This window comes from Lissotriton vulgaris, chromosome 7 (assembly GCF_964263255.1).
Source record: "Lissotriton vulgaris chromosome 7, aLisVul1.2, whole genome shotgun sequence".
In the NCBI taxonomy this organism is placed as follows: domain Eukaryota; kingdom Metazoa; phylum Chordata; class Amphibia; order Caudata; family Salamandridae; genus Lissotriton; species Lissotriton vulgaris.
The window spans coordinates 1,521,363,075-1,521,378,802 of NC_141695.1; the positions used below are offsets into that span (position 1 = coordinate 1,521,363,075).

General features: G+C 47.0%; 1 protein-coding gene across 2 annotated transcripts in view; it reads right to left on the reverse strand.

Moving 5' to 3' along the window:
* The window catches only part of LOC147705920 (deoxynucleoside triphosphate triphosphohydrolase SAMHD1-like), a 1,309,615-nt gene that overhangs the window by 1,224,879 nt on the left and 69,008 nt on the right, over positions 1-15,728 (reverse strand). For both annotated transcript variants that reach the window (XM_086932390.1, XM_086932391.1), the window contains exon 2: positions 10,374-10,440. In XM_086932390.1, the coding sequence (XP_086788516.1) occupies positions 10,374-10,440 (67 nt within the window). The remainder of the gene's footprint in view (positions 1-10,373; positions 10,441-15,728) is intronic.

Below are 15,728 nucleotides of genomic sequence, written 5' to 3' on the forward strand. Positions count from 1 at the left end.
TTGGATCAGGGGCTGGATATCTGCGGCGGAGACTGGCTTTTTATCGACCAGCCCGCTCTTTGCGTTCGGAATCCCTCTATAAAGAGGTGGTCCCGCGGGTGAGGAAGGCTCGCGTGGGTGGGCGTTCTTTCAGCTGCAGAGCTCCCCAGCTGTGGAATTCGCTTCCTCTTTCGCTTCGTAGCACTGTTAACTTGCTCCAGTTCAGGAAGAGCCTGAAGACCTGGCTTTTTAATCTCTAGTCTGTCTTTACTGGTTACTGTTTTTACTGTTTTCTTTTCTGTTTCCCTCTCATTTCCGCTGTGTTGTGTTATTTTTACTTGAGTTGCAGGTGGAAAGCGCCGGGACACTCCTTTGGAGTAGCCGTGCGCTATATAAAAGTCACATAACATAACATAACAAGACGGGGCGCTTATTGGCAAGCTGCCTCAAAGCGAAGACCCTGCGAGCACGGGTCCCATCCATACACACCCAGGACGGGAAGGTCGTCTATGAGAACGACCAAATTGCGGAGGCCTTCCGGGAGTTCTATGCCTCGCTGTACACAGCCGAAACAATAGCCGATCAGACCGCGGCAGAAGCCTATCTCCGGGACACAGAGATAACGCCCCTAGATGAACCTACAAAGACCTCCCTCGAAGCTCCCATTAGAATTGAGGAGGTCATCTCTGCGATTGCGAGACTTAAACCCCTAAAAACTCCGGGCCCGGATGGCTTCTCTGCAAGCTTCTACAAAGCTTTCTGCCCCCAACTCGCGCCGGTACTGACCAGACTTTTCAATTCCTTACAGGGAAGGGGCTCCATCCGTCAGGTTATGTTGGAGGCAGACATCGTGGTTATCCCCAAACCGGGCAAAGACCCAACCCAATGCAAAGCCTACAGACCCATCTCCTTACTTAACCCCGACCTAAAGCTGTTTACAGGCGTGTTAGCGGCGCGACTGGGCCCGTGTCTACCGGGAATTATTGAACCAGATCAGGCAGGATTCATCCCGAGCAGGCAGTGCACAGACAACACCAAGCGCATGCTTCATGTCATTGACCAAGCCCACTACAATGACTCTGACGCGGCCCTTCTGTCAGTGGATGCCGAAAAGGCGTTTGACAGGGTGGACTGGGGGTACCTGGACGCCGTCCTGGCGCGATTCGGGTTCGGGGACCGGTTCCGCACGTGGGTCGCCAGTTGCTACGCCGCCCCACAGGCCAAGATCACGGTCAACGGGGTACGCTCGAAGCCTCTGGACATTCAAAGGGGCACCAGGCAAGGGTGCCCACGGTCGCCCCTGTTATTCGCTTTGTATATCGAACGATTAGCGCAACGGGTACGGGACAACGATTCCGTCACGGGTGTTCGATTTGGTGGGGAACCGCAGACTATAAGTCTGTATGCAGACGATGTTCTGGCGGCCCTGGAGAACCCCTCCACATCGGTACCGGCCTTCCTCTCGGAAGTGGAGAGCTTTGGGCGCGTCTCGGGGTTCAAGATGAATGTAGAGAAGTCACTAATCTTGGCCCTAGGACGGAATGCGAAAGCTGCGAGACGTGGCCATCAACAATACGGGGGTCTTCGGACCCAGATGTTAGTACCCTATTTGGGCATCTCCCTAACCCCGAACACTGCCCAAACTGTTGAACAGAACTATACGGCTCTATTGGCTGCCCTGCAGGGCGACCTCGCGAGATGGCGTCGCCAACCGCTTTCCTGGTAAGGACGGGTGGCGGCAATTAAAATGACCCTCTTGCCGAAGGTCCTGTACCTGTTTCAAACCATTCCGGTAACTCCTCCGTTGGGCATGATCAAAAGATTGCAAGCCTGCATCACACACTTTGTGTGGGCCGGTAAGCGCCCGCGTCTGCGCAGGGACCTAAACACACGGGTTACAGCGGAGGGCGGCCTTGGAGTCCCTGACCTGCTCCGTTACTTCCACGCCACTCAACTTCGCTACCTTTTAGAATGGAACAGGCCCGAATCGGAGAAGAGGTGGTTATTCCAAGACCGAGCTATGGGTCAGATGTCCCTAAGGAAAATCCCGTTCATGGGTCGGAAAGACAGACCCTCATACCTTAAGAAATCACCCATCACGAGAACGGTAATGCAGGTGTGGGACAAGACGGCGGTTCCAAAAGGCCTCACCACATTTCCGTCCCCGAAGTCCCCTCTGTTTGGGAACCCGGCGTTCCCCCCGGGGATGGACCCTGGGTCGTTGTCGCAGTGGCGGGAGTCGGAATGCAGAGCGGCTGGTGACTTTTTCAATCCCGCGGGCCTACTGCAGATGAGCACCTTGCAGGACTATTACACACTTCCGCAGATCCAACGCTTTCAGTACTTCCAGATCAGACATTGGCTCACGCAGAAAGAGGTGCTGCCCCATGTGAGCAGACCCCTAACGGACTACGAGAAATGGCTACACACGAAAATAACGGACAGACATGCGATCACAGACCTCTATGGGCTGCTCGGTCCATCTCCCCCTGCTACGCGGTTGGCGGGTCAGAACCGGTGGGAGCGCGAACTAGGACGCTCTTTCACAGACAAGGAATGGCAGGATATATATTTTAGAGCCCACCACACCGCCCGCAATGTGGCCAGTAAAGAGGCGGCGGTGAAAATAGCATACTACTGGCACCTTACACCGGCCCGGCTACACCAGAGCAATCCACGTAGAGACTCATGGTGCTGGAGGGGGTGTGGCCAACCGGGGACACTCACTCATATCCTGTGGGAATGCACAGAAGTCCAGGGATACTGGGAAGAGGTGCTAAAGAGCTTTGACACACACTTTGACACAGAGATCCCCCGATTTCCGGCGTACACACTCCTCGGCCTTCCTAACGCCATCACATTTCCTCTCAAGTCGATCAGGGGGAGGCAGATGGGGCTAGCGATGGGGGCAGCCACTCAACACAGCCTATCTCTTTGGGGCACCCCGAGAAAACCCACCCATACGGGGTGGCTTCATCGACTGTGGTATATCATGGGGATGGAGAGGATACAGGCCACCCTTTCCCAAACACGTGACACTTTCCTCGAAACCTGGCAGCCCCTGGTCTCTCTCTTGTCGGAGGAATTCAATGAGATTACCTGCCCAAAATACCTCAGGGTGCTCCGGCTCCCAGACGACTTCCGGGGGGAACCCCGATCTCCTGCTTAACCGACATATCTCTTGCAGGCCTTGTGCTGTCTGGCATCAACGCACTTACCACACCGGGGGACGGGGAACGAGGGCGGGATACGGGTGGGGGAGGGGAGGGGGGGAATGTTGGTTGTTTCTGGGACCAGGTCAGCGAATTACCTCTCCCTCAGGGCCTCACTAGCAGTCATGGACACACTAAATGCTGCACCAGGGTGCCCGACCCTATGGGCGGGGAGAGATGGTTGTTACTTGCGGGGCGACCGCATGCACGCCCATACGGTCTTTGAGTCCTATGTTTGTTTTGTCAGAATCTCAATAAAAAGATTTAACCAAAAAATGTTATCTCCTAGGACTACGTTACTACCTCACCTTTTATTATTAAGCTAAATTCCACCCACTCAACTTTCTGGAGTAACCAGCTTTTATCTCACTTATTTACCCCCCTCTTCCCTTAGCACCATCCTCCACACTCCCTTAGAAAACCAGTGTGTACTCACTCCGGTTTGCTTTCTCTTTCCCCCCCTTCTTTTCTCTAAACCATGCCTCCACTCACTCCTCCACCTTCAATCTCAACCCCTCACATCTCCAAATGTGGCCCTAACTCTTGGTCTATCATCATCTACCCACCCAGTCTCTCTAAACATGGTAAAAAAAAAACTCAAACACAAACTTATCTGTCTCCACCCTGAAACCTTATTCGCTGATCACCATTACAGCCTTAACTCTTCACTTGTCACCAACCTCATCTTCTTCACTAAACGCCCCTCTAAATGGAAAAGCATATTCCTAAATCACTTCCTGATCTCTAATTCACGCAACATCCCCTACGGATTTAAACTCTCCACCACACCATCTTCCTCCTTTTCTGGCGAAATAGATATCTCCATCTTCAAATCGGGTACCATACTTATCCAAGCATCTGAAAAGCCCCTCGATATCTTTGAACAGCACTCTAACACCGTATCACAAACCGTCATAGAACCCTTGAATCCGGCCCACTATAACCCTTTTCCCCTTGACGCACCTCCCCCCTCTCTTCCCCATCTCCAATATCTTGTCCTCTGACCAATCCCAACTTCTAATGCCTACATCTCCCCTCATTCCTCTCTCCCCCCTCTCGTTTCATCCTGATTCCCCTTCCTCTCCCACTTCCTATGACCTACATATTATCACCTCATCTCTTACCACCACTCAATCCCAGAACACTGCCCTCTCAAACGGTGATCGATCAAGCCCTGATCTTTGGACTGGGTAAGAGTGGTCTGCTTAATTCAGACACTCTGTTCATCACCACCCCCTTTTCTGAATCATTTTTGTCCACCATAAGCGTGGAAGGGTATACTCAGATGTGAGTCCCTTGCTCATTACACCATCAGGATTCAAGCAAGCCGGGACGAAGACGGCTGAAATGCCAGAAACCGGTCCCCGGTAGCTTGTTTCCTTCCCAGTATAAGAATTGGCTTGGTAGTTTGGTCTGCCCTGTTCCCATGATGCACTGGGCCAGGGTCAGACTAATTTGCATATAGCCAAGTTCTGAGCTGGGATGGTGCAGTGAGCTAAAAAACGGTGATGGATCAAGCCCTGATCTTTGGACTGGGTAAGAGTGGTCTGCTTAATTCAGACACTCCCTTTTCTGAATCACTCTCAACCCATCTAGCCCTAGGTCCATCACCCCCCATTTCATCCTCTTCCCTCTTACCTCACCCCTCTGACCTACCCTAACAAACGCCATCATCTGCCTACATTCCTTTCTCCCCCAACAACTCCCTCCCAATTCTACCCCTACCTCTCCGACTCCCAATGAAAAACACTTTATCACTACACCACAAACCCCCACTCCATCCCCCTCTCTTATCTTGTTCCTCTGACTGTCCCCAACTGTTATTGCATTCATCCGCCCTCATTTCTCCCTCCACCCTATCGCTCCCTCCAGATTCACCCCTTCCCTATCCGGTACCCAATAAACAACAAATTAGCAGTCTTCTACCCCCAGTGTCATCACCCACCATCTCATCCCCGTCCCTCTTACCTCATACCCACGACCCTCCTCATCTCTCATCACGTTCATCTACCCTCTCTTCTCCCACCCCCTTATCCACTCTTCACAACTCGCCATGCCCTGTTACACACGCCTCTCCTTTCTACCTCCCCCCAACATTCCCCCGCCTCTCATCCCTTCCTACACCCTAACAACTTTACCCTCCTCTCCATCTACCCTCACTTCTCCCCCCCCTATCGCCTCTCCCTAATTCTCTTCACTCCATTGCACACGCCTCACCTTTCAACCTCCCCCCAAACATCCCACCTCCTTGCAATACTTCTTACATCCAAGCAACATTACCTACAACATCCCCCTCCTACCCTCTGATCTCCCCTATTCCAAAAACACACTCAACTCCCTCCCACCCCCTCACTTCCTCCACACTTTATTCAAACACTACACAACCCTAATTTGACGAACAGTCCAATAAGCACAGACCCTCCGCACCCATCAACTCATTCTCCAGCTTCCCCTACCATTGAACTCATCCTTATGTCCCTCATCTTAGAACTCTCCTCTCTTAGAAACGATATCTCACTCCTTTCGAAAACTATCTCCTCACACACGGACACCCTCCTCAGCACACCCACATAATCTCACCATAACCCTATCACCTACAAAATCACTCCTCTTTCTAACAACCACACAACCGACACATTACCCAAACAACCCTCACAAATCGCGACCCCATATAACACCAATCAACCACAACATGGCACTCAACCAACACCCTCTGAAGCTAACAGTTCCTCTAAACTAACTATCTCTCCATCTCTATCCTCCAAAACCAACAACTCCTCGAACCTAACTATCTCTCCATATCCACCGTCATCCAATTTACGCTCTAGTCAAAATCTTACATCCCAGCTCTCTTAGGAATTAGAAGACTCCCCCTTCCGCCCTCCTCACCTAGACCACCCCAACATCTTAGATCTATCCCCCTTGTCCCCCCTCCCAATCGCCCGATCCCACTCCCCTATGTTGCACGTTGACCAGCTGCCGATCTGCCTCCTGCCCTACGCATCTGTCTACTATTCCAGTTTTTATGGGAACAAGCAAACTCTCCCTTTCTCCTTCCTCCCCCAGACCACCCCAACTACTCACACCTATCCCTACTTGTCCCCCCTCCCTTCCACCAGTCCCCACCCCCCTCTGCTGCATGTTGATTAACTGCAGATCTGCCTCCTGTCACGCCACTGAAATCAGTGAAACCATTCTTAGTGAAGACATTGACATTGCTTTCCTAACTGAAACATGGCTCTCCTCCCATTCCACTCCTATCCTCGACTTGCTTATCCCCCGTGGTTATTCTATCATTAGAAAAGACAGAATCGACCAAGCAGGCGGTGGTCGCGACATAATTTTTAAAGCTGAACTTAACATCTCACTAGTCAATCTACAAAACCCTTCATCCTTTGAATACCTTTTTGTCGATCTCATCATATCGGACTCCCCCACTACTCGGTTACACGCTATCTACCACCCCCCTGGAAACAACATCCCCTTTACGGAAGAGCTGACTAATCTTATCATACAATCGTCACTCTCACACTCTAAAAATCTCTTCCTCGATGATTACAACATCCATTGGAACAACAATGATGATCCCTCTGTCATCCCACTTAACGATACCATGGACATCACCAATATGTCCCAACTCTGCCATACTCCCATACATAACAAAGGTGCCACCCTTGATGCTATTATAACAAACAATGATCTAGCCTCCCTCTCTAATATTCTTCCTGTTGATTGGTCCGACCACTACCTTATTTTTATGTAAAGGTTGTTTTCCCTGACCCAGGAGTCCTATCCTTATCAGGGGGTCCTTGATACCTACAAAATACCGACCACTACCTTATCCTTTTCACCATGACTAAATCCATTACTCCCCCCACCCTCACCAGCACACTATCCAAGAAATCCACCCGCAAGCTTCACCTTATTCCTCCGGGCGAATTGGAAACCGCAATTAAGGCTCACTTAGCTCTCCCCCTCTCTCGGACAGCACCAATGACCTTACCAACCATTATAACAATTCTATTCTTGAAACCACCAACCTAATTGCCCCAATCAAACTAAAACTACAAAAAAACATTCCTCCTAAGTCTTGGTTCAATTCCGAACTTAACAACGAAAGACGGTCCCTTAGACTTTCTGAACGGATCTGGAGAACTCATCCAAGCGTAGACAATCTGGTTATCCTCAGAACCGCTAGATCCCAGTACAAAAAACACATTTTTTACGAAAAAGCCTCCTTCCTACGTTCTCAACTAGATCAGGCCAGAAAACGCCCTCAAGAACTTTTTAAAATTGTAAAAAAACAAACCTCCACTGGCCCTCCTAAAATATTAGCCTCCATTGACAAATGCGAAGAAATTGCCAGCTTCTTTACGAACAAAATCAACATGATTGAACTTTCGTTCTCTTCCCTCCCACCCTCACCCCAAACTTCCACCATCCTACACACCCTCCCCAACACTCAAAACTCTTTCGACCACCTTTTCTGCACCGCTCGATACCTCCATTCCCCTCCCTGCTCTACTCCAACAGGATACCCTTCCCAAAACAAACCCCGCTCCTAAAAACAATGCCCCCTGGAGCGATTTCAGTCCAGTAACAGAAGCTATGATCATTAACATCATTGTCAAACTAAAACCTTCTGCCCACTCCAAAGATCCTCTCCCCCCCCTCTGGTTCAAGAACTCAAATCCATCATTGCCCCCATATGGACCAAAATTATCAACTCCTCTCTTTCCACTGGATGTGTCCCTGCCTCTCTTCAACTTGGTAAAATTTTGCCTATTCTCAAAAACACCGCAGCCGACCCCAATGATCCTAACAACCTTCGTCCTATCTCTAATCTTCCATTACTATCCAAAGCCCTTGAAAAATGTGTCCTATTACAACTTGAGAAACATATCGTCTCCTTCAACCTCCTTGATGTCTTCCAGTCTGGCTTTAGAAAGGGTTGCAGCACAGAAACTGCTATGCTTAATATCATTGATGACATTCATCGTTCCCTTGACAAAGGTGAATCCTCAGTACTAATCCTTCTCGACCTCTCAGCTGCATTTGATACCATCCACCACCCCACCCTTCTCAGCACGCTCAAAGATCGATTCGGTTTGGAAGGCACAGTTTACAAATCGTTCTCCTCATTCCTACAAAATAGATCTCAACAAATCAAGCTTAGCCATTTCCTCTCTAAATCTCAACCTGTCTCACTCGGCGTCCCTCAAGGATCCATCCTCTCCCCTACACTATTCAATCTGTTCATGGAACCACTCACCCTCAACCTCAAACATTCTAATATCAATTACCACCTCTATGCTGACGACACCCAATTATACAAAAAAAATCAAATCTCACAAAGACATCCTTCACCTCAATGAGACCCTGAAAAAAATTCAAACCTGGTTCCATCTGAATCATCTCAAACTGAACCCCAAAAAAACAGAAATCATAATTTTCTCCCCCCAAAATAATTCTCTTCACGTTCAACTTTGGTTAAATTACATCAAAGCTCTAAACTGCCCTCTCTCCACCTCCAATTCTGTCAAATCCCTAGGCATCAGTATAGACCAGAATCTTAATCTCATCTCTCACGTTAAAAATGCACCCAAAAGCGCTCTTTTCACCCTTCTCCACCTCAAGAAACTTAAACCTTTTCCTGCAGAAGATTTCAAACTTGTTGTCCAATAGCTGGTCCTCTCCAGGATTGACTACGGCAACGCCACTTTGGCTGGCTCCCCTAAAATCCATCTTGCTCCAATTAAATCTGTCCTCAGCCTTGCTGCTAGACTCATCTCTGGTTGCAGAAAATTTGATCACATCTCCCCTGTCCTCAAAAATCTCAAGTGGCTCCCAATAGAAGGTAGATCCACCTACAAGATTGCCTGAATCACTCACAAAGCTCTCCACCAAAACACCCCCTCCTACCTAGCAACAAAACTACACAAAGCAGGTTGCTCTAGATCCCTGAGGAGCACAAACTCCCATGTCCTCATCCCTCCTAGACTAAAATGTCAAAAAACCTAATTTTGTGCGTTGTCCGGTAACGCTCCCACTATCTGGAACTCTATCCCAAAAGATATCCGTTGCAACCCCTCCTACCCTCTCTTCAAAAAAGAACTAAAAATACTTCTTCTCAACAAATATTGGGGTATCTAATGTTACTGACACTGTACATGATCCAATTATTAGGATATCTTATGTTAATGACTCCATACCTGCTCACGCCCCTCTCCTCTACTATACACCCCTCCTAACTCCCCCGCTCTATTCCCTCATACTCTTACTCCCCCTCTCCTCACTCCCCTCTCATTCATTATCCATTTCCATCTCACTTCATCTCTTTTCTCCCTCCCCGTTTAGACATGCTGGCACAGCATCATTATGTAACTCGTTCTCACTTAAATTTTAGTCTATTTCATTGTTTGTTTTTCACCTGCCTTGTAAAGCGCTCTGATACTCTCGGGTTCAGTAGCGCTATATAAAACCTTTGAAATAAATAAATAAATGGAAGTAAAATGCTAATGATGACAAAGCCCCTATAATTAATATTTATTTTTAGAAAAATCAAAATGTCTTGGCCAACATGAGACCTGAAAAGCGAGCCGCTCTCCCCAAACAGGTGACAGGGAGGGACTGCCCTGAAATTTACTGCAACCACTGTCAATCATCTACAGGCCGCTGATAGAACCCTTCTAAATATCACTTCATATCACGGAAAGACATTGCACAGTTAAGATCATCCTGTGTGCTGAGGATGAGGTAAAAAAAATTACTTGCCATGGGAACCTCAAGGCAGAGGTGTAAGTTCTGCAGAGCCTTCCAGAACACTTATTACACATAACCATTTTTGCAGCTACGTAAACACGGTCTCAAACTAATATTTATACAATGGGACACATGGGGTAGAGATGAATACAGTGTTGAAATTACTTTCGGAGATCTTGGAAACGCAGAGTCTAGATTCAATCTCTAGTCTACTCTTTTAATGGTTTTTAATCTCAGTACTCATTAATGAAGTTTGAGCCCATGCACTACTATACATTGGCTTAAAAATATTTTTTATTAGATTTTGTTAAGGGGTATTTTAAAGTTTTAGAAGTTTACAGAGACGTAGTTTGCTATAATTTTATTTGATGTATTTACATCAGATCTAATTCAATAAAAGTATGCAATAAATGAACTTGCCTTATACCCAGGTTTTCCAGATGAGATTCACTCAGATAGTGCAGCCCTCGTCCAGTGATCCGGTTTTCTAAAATATAAAACAGTTGTATGTTTGTGGGCTTAACACCAGGGCGATCAAATATACTACATATTTGCCGTTTTTGTCAAATTCCTGCACAATACATTCAAGCTGGAGAGATAAGCCCTTGCCATTTAACGTCCCACACATCGGACAATTTCCCATTACAGACCTGGTACTGACTAGTCCGTGGTCACTACAACTGCAGGCAATATGATTATAACTACTATGAGCAAGCAGACAGAGCAAGGATGATATCTTCAATGGTCATGACATTTTGTACTGACATAATTTAAAGATATATATTCTTTTTAAAAACACACAATGATATCTACAAAAATGCTATCTGAAGTTGTTGAATATTTTACTGGTATAAACGCCACATTAATCAGAAGTAAAATCTTGTGGTGATACTCTGCATCACCTGAGAACCAAACACATTTCTAAAATATACAGAACTACGTACCATAGGACTGGGGTCGCTAAATGTTATAATGGAAAACAGATATTTGTACCAAGGATGAAGCAGAAGGGAAGGAGGCGTTCATCTACACGAGTGAAAAAGCAATAAGAATGAGCTTCCTAGCTACCAAATTTAGCGTACTACATTAACCCCTCTTACGTAAAATGGTGTGGGCATAGGAGAATACTTGCTTGAGGGGCTGCAAAATGCAAGGATCTCCATACAACACACACTATAGCTATGTCCACAAACTGTAAGGTTCTGAAAGTATGCTTCTGATGGAGCAAGGATTTGCACGTTACGCGACTTTCTTGAATTCAAGAACCTCGCATAATGTTAACGTTATAATCAACTTGTTTTGTTTATTAATATTGCACTTTTACACTACACACGGGTGTCCCAGTGATGCTTGCCGATGTGTTTACTGGTCCTAACTACGCTTGCAGCTAATATGGTCGCTGCAATGCGGGATTCTAGTCTGCGCATGCGTCGGTCATACCCATGTGATGTGACGCACTCGTAGTTCTGGAGGGGATTTTTCGCTCATGCGCTGTACAGCAAATATGGCCGCTTTGTTCTAACATGCTCTTCGCTTGCCACCGCTGCTTTTGCTCAGCTGTTTTATTCTGCTTAACTCCTAATGCTATAGATATTATAAAGTAAGGGGTGTAGTGAAGCCAATCATGGTATACAGTGTCTTCAATTTTTCTGTGTTTCTAAATTGTTTTCGCTTACTTTTCATGTATTGCTCATTGTGGGCCTGGGAGCGGTGAGCCACTCCATCTTTGAAGCCCGTGTAGTACTAACCACGTGATGAAGGAGAAACGAATCACGCAGTAGTGGAACTTAGCCAGCTGGCTGCCGAAGCTAAGATGCTCCTGGGAAAATGACCCCTGCTCCAGGAGAAGACTTCGAATTGTACCTGAAATTGTTACATGTTGCGATAACTTTGTATGCCCCATTGTGCGCTGAATTTCTATGCCATGGGAACTGGAATGTAAGGGGTGGGTTCGAAAACTGAATATTAATTCTGGGAAAGTTCAAATTATAGGTGGTGTCATGACCTAACCGTCTCTCTTGTCCAATCCGAAGTTGGTGATCCTTTCACTTGCAACATTTGTGGGTGGTACATCGACCCGAAAACAGTATAACTGGCCTAGGTTTAGATAGAGAAATTGTCCGACTTGTCCGAATAGCTGACCTGTCACTGACCCTACGAACTCTATAGGTGATTGATACAGAGAGCTGCGGAGCACTCTGTCCGTAATTTCCACAAACATAGTCTGGGGTGTAGAAACCTTAAGTGCTGGCGAAGCACTTTTCTAAGTCCTTGAGGTTCCTTTCCCGCCTTTCCCAACTGACCCGTGGCCAGGGTTAGTCGTCATTCTGTTTTAGGTAAATATAAATATATGTGGGTGTTTGTCTATCTAAATCTTTTTCTTCTATTTTTTCCTAATAAAGCAATCTTGCCTATGTGATTTATCTCTGACATTTAGACTCTCGTGAAAAGCATTATTTAGCGTGTTCCATATCTTCTCCTTACCCTTACTCAAACTCTGAACTGTTTTGCCTATATAGTATGTTCCACTGTTACCCTCCCTATAGAAATTAAATGCATCTTGAAAAGTATCGTTACCTCTAAATCGTTTCAGTATATTCAAATTAGCATTTTTAGTAGAAGTTCCCTTGTTCTTACTCAACCTTTGGTAACGAGATACAAATCTGTTAGACCAAATTAGCGTGTTCCTTCTCTTTCCCATTTCCTTTAATTTTCAAATGTTAGATGTTCTTTACATTGATTCATAGTTATACTATTTTTCTAATCTTGGTCATAGATGTTTTGATCTGTGTGAATTTCATTCTCATGGCATATGATGATTTATTGACTAGATAAAGCTTTTACATTTTTTTTGCGTTTGTGGTTATTACAAGGTATAAACAAAATATAAATGTATATGGTATTGGTGTTTATCTGCTTGAATCTCAAATTCAGCTCCTGATCCATGGTGATTATAGGTACCTGTTCTCGAGGATTGGTAAGTCAGGTACACGGAAAATAAATAGAAAGGAAAACTCGAATTACTGATAGCAGTGTGTAGGATACCTGATTTATGAAATAAGTGATATAAACACGTTATGGGCCCAGTAGCGTATATTTTTGGTAAAATAAGAATCGGGTGACCTGCGCGCTCTATCACTTCTAAAGCCCCAAAGGAAAAGACACAAATGTGCATCACAATGAAGAGGAGGACAATGATACTGTGGATATGGTGGAATGTAACAGTTCAATTAAAAGCATGAAAATACCCTGTAAGACTAGCAGTGGCAAAGTGAACAGGCATTTGCAGTGCAATAGGTCTCGCATTTACACAGGTTTCAGCAATTGGCATTGTAAATGACAATGCCTTTTATTTATTTGAAAACCAAAACATAAATAAAAGCCATTGTCATTTACAATGCCAATAGCTCAAACTGCATAAATGTGAGACCTATTGCATTAAAAATGCTTGTTGAAAACCTAGGGGTCAATTGTCGTAGCCATTTGGTCTGTGAGCTGGAGAAGCCCTATGACCAATTGAAGTCAGCACTCACACCGCACGCAGTTTAGAGTTTCATGAAATCACCGCCACCCACCCCTCCGACAAACCGAGTGTGACGAGCGAGCACCCGAGAGCAGCGGGAGGTACAGAGCCCAGGTCTTACGAGAAACGCACCTGAGCAGCCACCACCGGGCTACAGTGCGGGAACGTCATGCTGGAGGTGGAAGACAAGGGGGGCCTTATCACCCTGATGAGCCAGCACAGTGCGGAACAGAGCAGAGGGACTCTGTCCCACAGGACTTCTGTAGCACTGCAAAACAGCACGAATACTGCTATCATATACACACGCCTGCAAGACTTTTTTTGAAATCACTGCACGATTTAGTGCCGAGTGTGACAAAATCAGTAATAAGATTGGTGCCCCGGGGTGCTCAGATGTTATGCTGTTCACCACCAAGTGAAAAAATCACTGCCCCCCCCCCCCCCAGTCCTGCCAAGTATTATGCATCATATGTGACTAACGCATTTCAGTGCGGTGATCCGCATCACCGCACTGAAATGCATTGTCACGCATAATGCATAGTGTCTCATGCATTGTGTCTCATGTGACTGAAGCGCTGCAAAGTGTGTATGTGGCAGCTCAGCTGGCTGGTGGCGGGCTGCCTATATTCTGCCTGCGCTGAATTTCTGCTCATGTGGGCTTCCTGCTGCTAGCAGTAGCTACAATGTAAATATATCTCTTTATTAAGGATTCCCATGGCGCCGCGCGGCTGATTTACTGTCAGCCAGATAGTCTGCCGGACCGCACACTCCAATGAGGTTGCGTAAACACACGTGTGCGTGGGCCGTGGGGGAACGTTACGCCCCTGTGCACTGGGAGTTGGTGTTCAATAAGGCTGGCAGATCACTGGTTTGCAGGCGGGGCCGGCCGCACATGGTACCTAGGTATGCAGCCCTGCGACTTGCACCATCCCTTTGTTGCCTTTAATACCCACAACTGAATCCATTATTATTATTTGCCAGCTTAGAGAGTGCCGTGTAAGGGGACGTCAGTGACAACCGGCGTCACGGTTGGTTGCAGCGGCCGCCCACCAGTACTCTCGGAGGACACACAGCCGACAGCCACCTCCTGAACCAAGTAAGAGAAATTCCAGCAGAGGGGGCATCCAGTGGCTCGGTCATTGGGCCCTTAGCTGCGAGCTGCCTCGAGTCGCTGACACGCCAGTCAGGCACTGGCAGCGCTGCTTGTTTGAAGAACAGTAGTTGTTGTTTACCAGCCACCCACGCGAGTGCATCAGTATATATTAAATAAATAACATATTGAGTTAGCCGGAACTTGATGCAGAGGTACCAAGGATCTGAAATCTAAGAAATATCTGCTTTTGAGTTTAGCACCTGGAATCAGGAATATCGATTCGCACAAGCACAGATCCAGTAATGCCGGGCCTTTTTCCATGTATTTTTCCACGATTCTGGGAACAAATCCACCGACCTGCTCAGAGATGGCCCAAAAATCATGGGTACTCATTGAAGTATGACGTTTGGGGTCAGGTGGGTGGGGGAGCAGTGCAGCCTAAAGGAGTCTGCTCTCCCACATGTCTTCTTAGCAGGGAGGAGGGATGAGAAGGGTGCTCACAGCCAATGCCCTGCCTGTCGTACTTTTGGCAGTTGGAACAGGGGTAGGGGGATTTACGAGGGTCTGGGCCTAGTCGGGGAGCACTATGTGCTTCTCCCATGTTGTACTACACTGGACACTTCTCTCAGCGCAGTTCTGTGTTTGCTTTGCGGGGGCAGCGTGGGGATTGGACCAGTAGTCAGGTGGGGTCTCTGTCTCACTCTGCCCTGGGGATCATTCTGTGGCCCGACGCACTGTGCGTGAGGGTCTGTCTTTGCACTGTGCTCTTGCTGCTTAGGAGGGGTGGAGGCAGGCGTTAGGGGATCACACCCTGACTCAGGGGCGCATTGTGGTACTGCAGAGCCTGTGGTGGAGGGTGCTGATTGTTTAAAAATTAAATAATAGCTTTGATAGCACCTACTGCAGAGTTCGACATCCTTGTTGCGCAAATGAGATTAATTTCTGGTATTTGTCTATTTCCGTGGACTTCATTCCATGATTTTGGTCGCAAGAAAGTGCCACTTTGTGTTACATATTTATTTGTTGCCTGACTCTCTTAAATTCACCAAATCTATGAAAATGTCACACATAATCAATATGAAATATAGCAGCCATAATCGAATGGGTATACTTTCCGATATTTACATGATTCCCTCGTCTTCACTGCTTGATTTTGCTA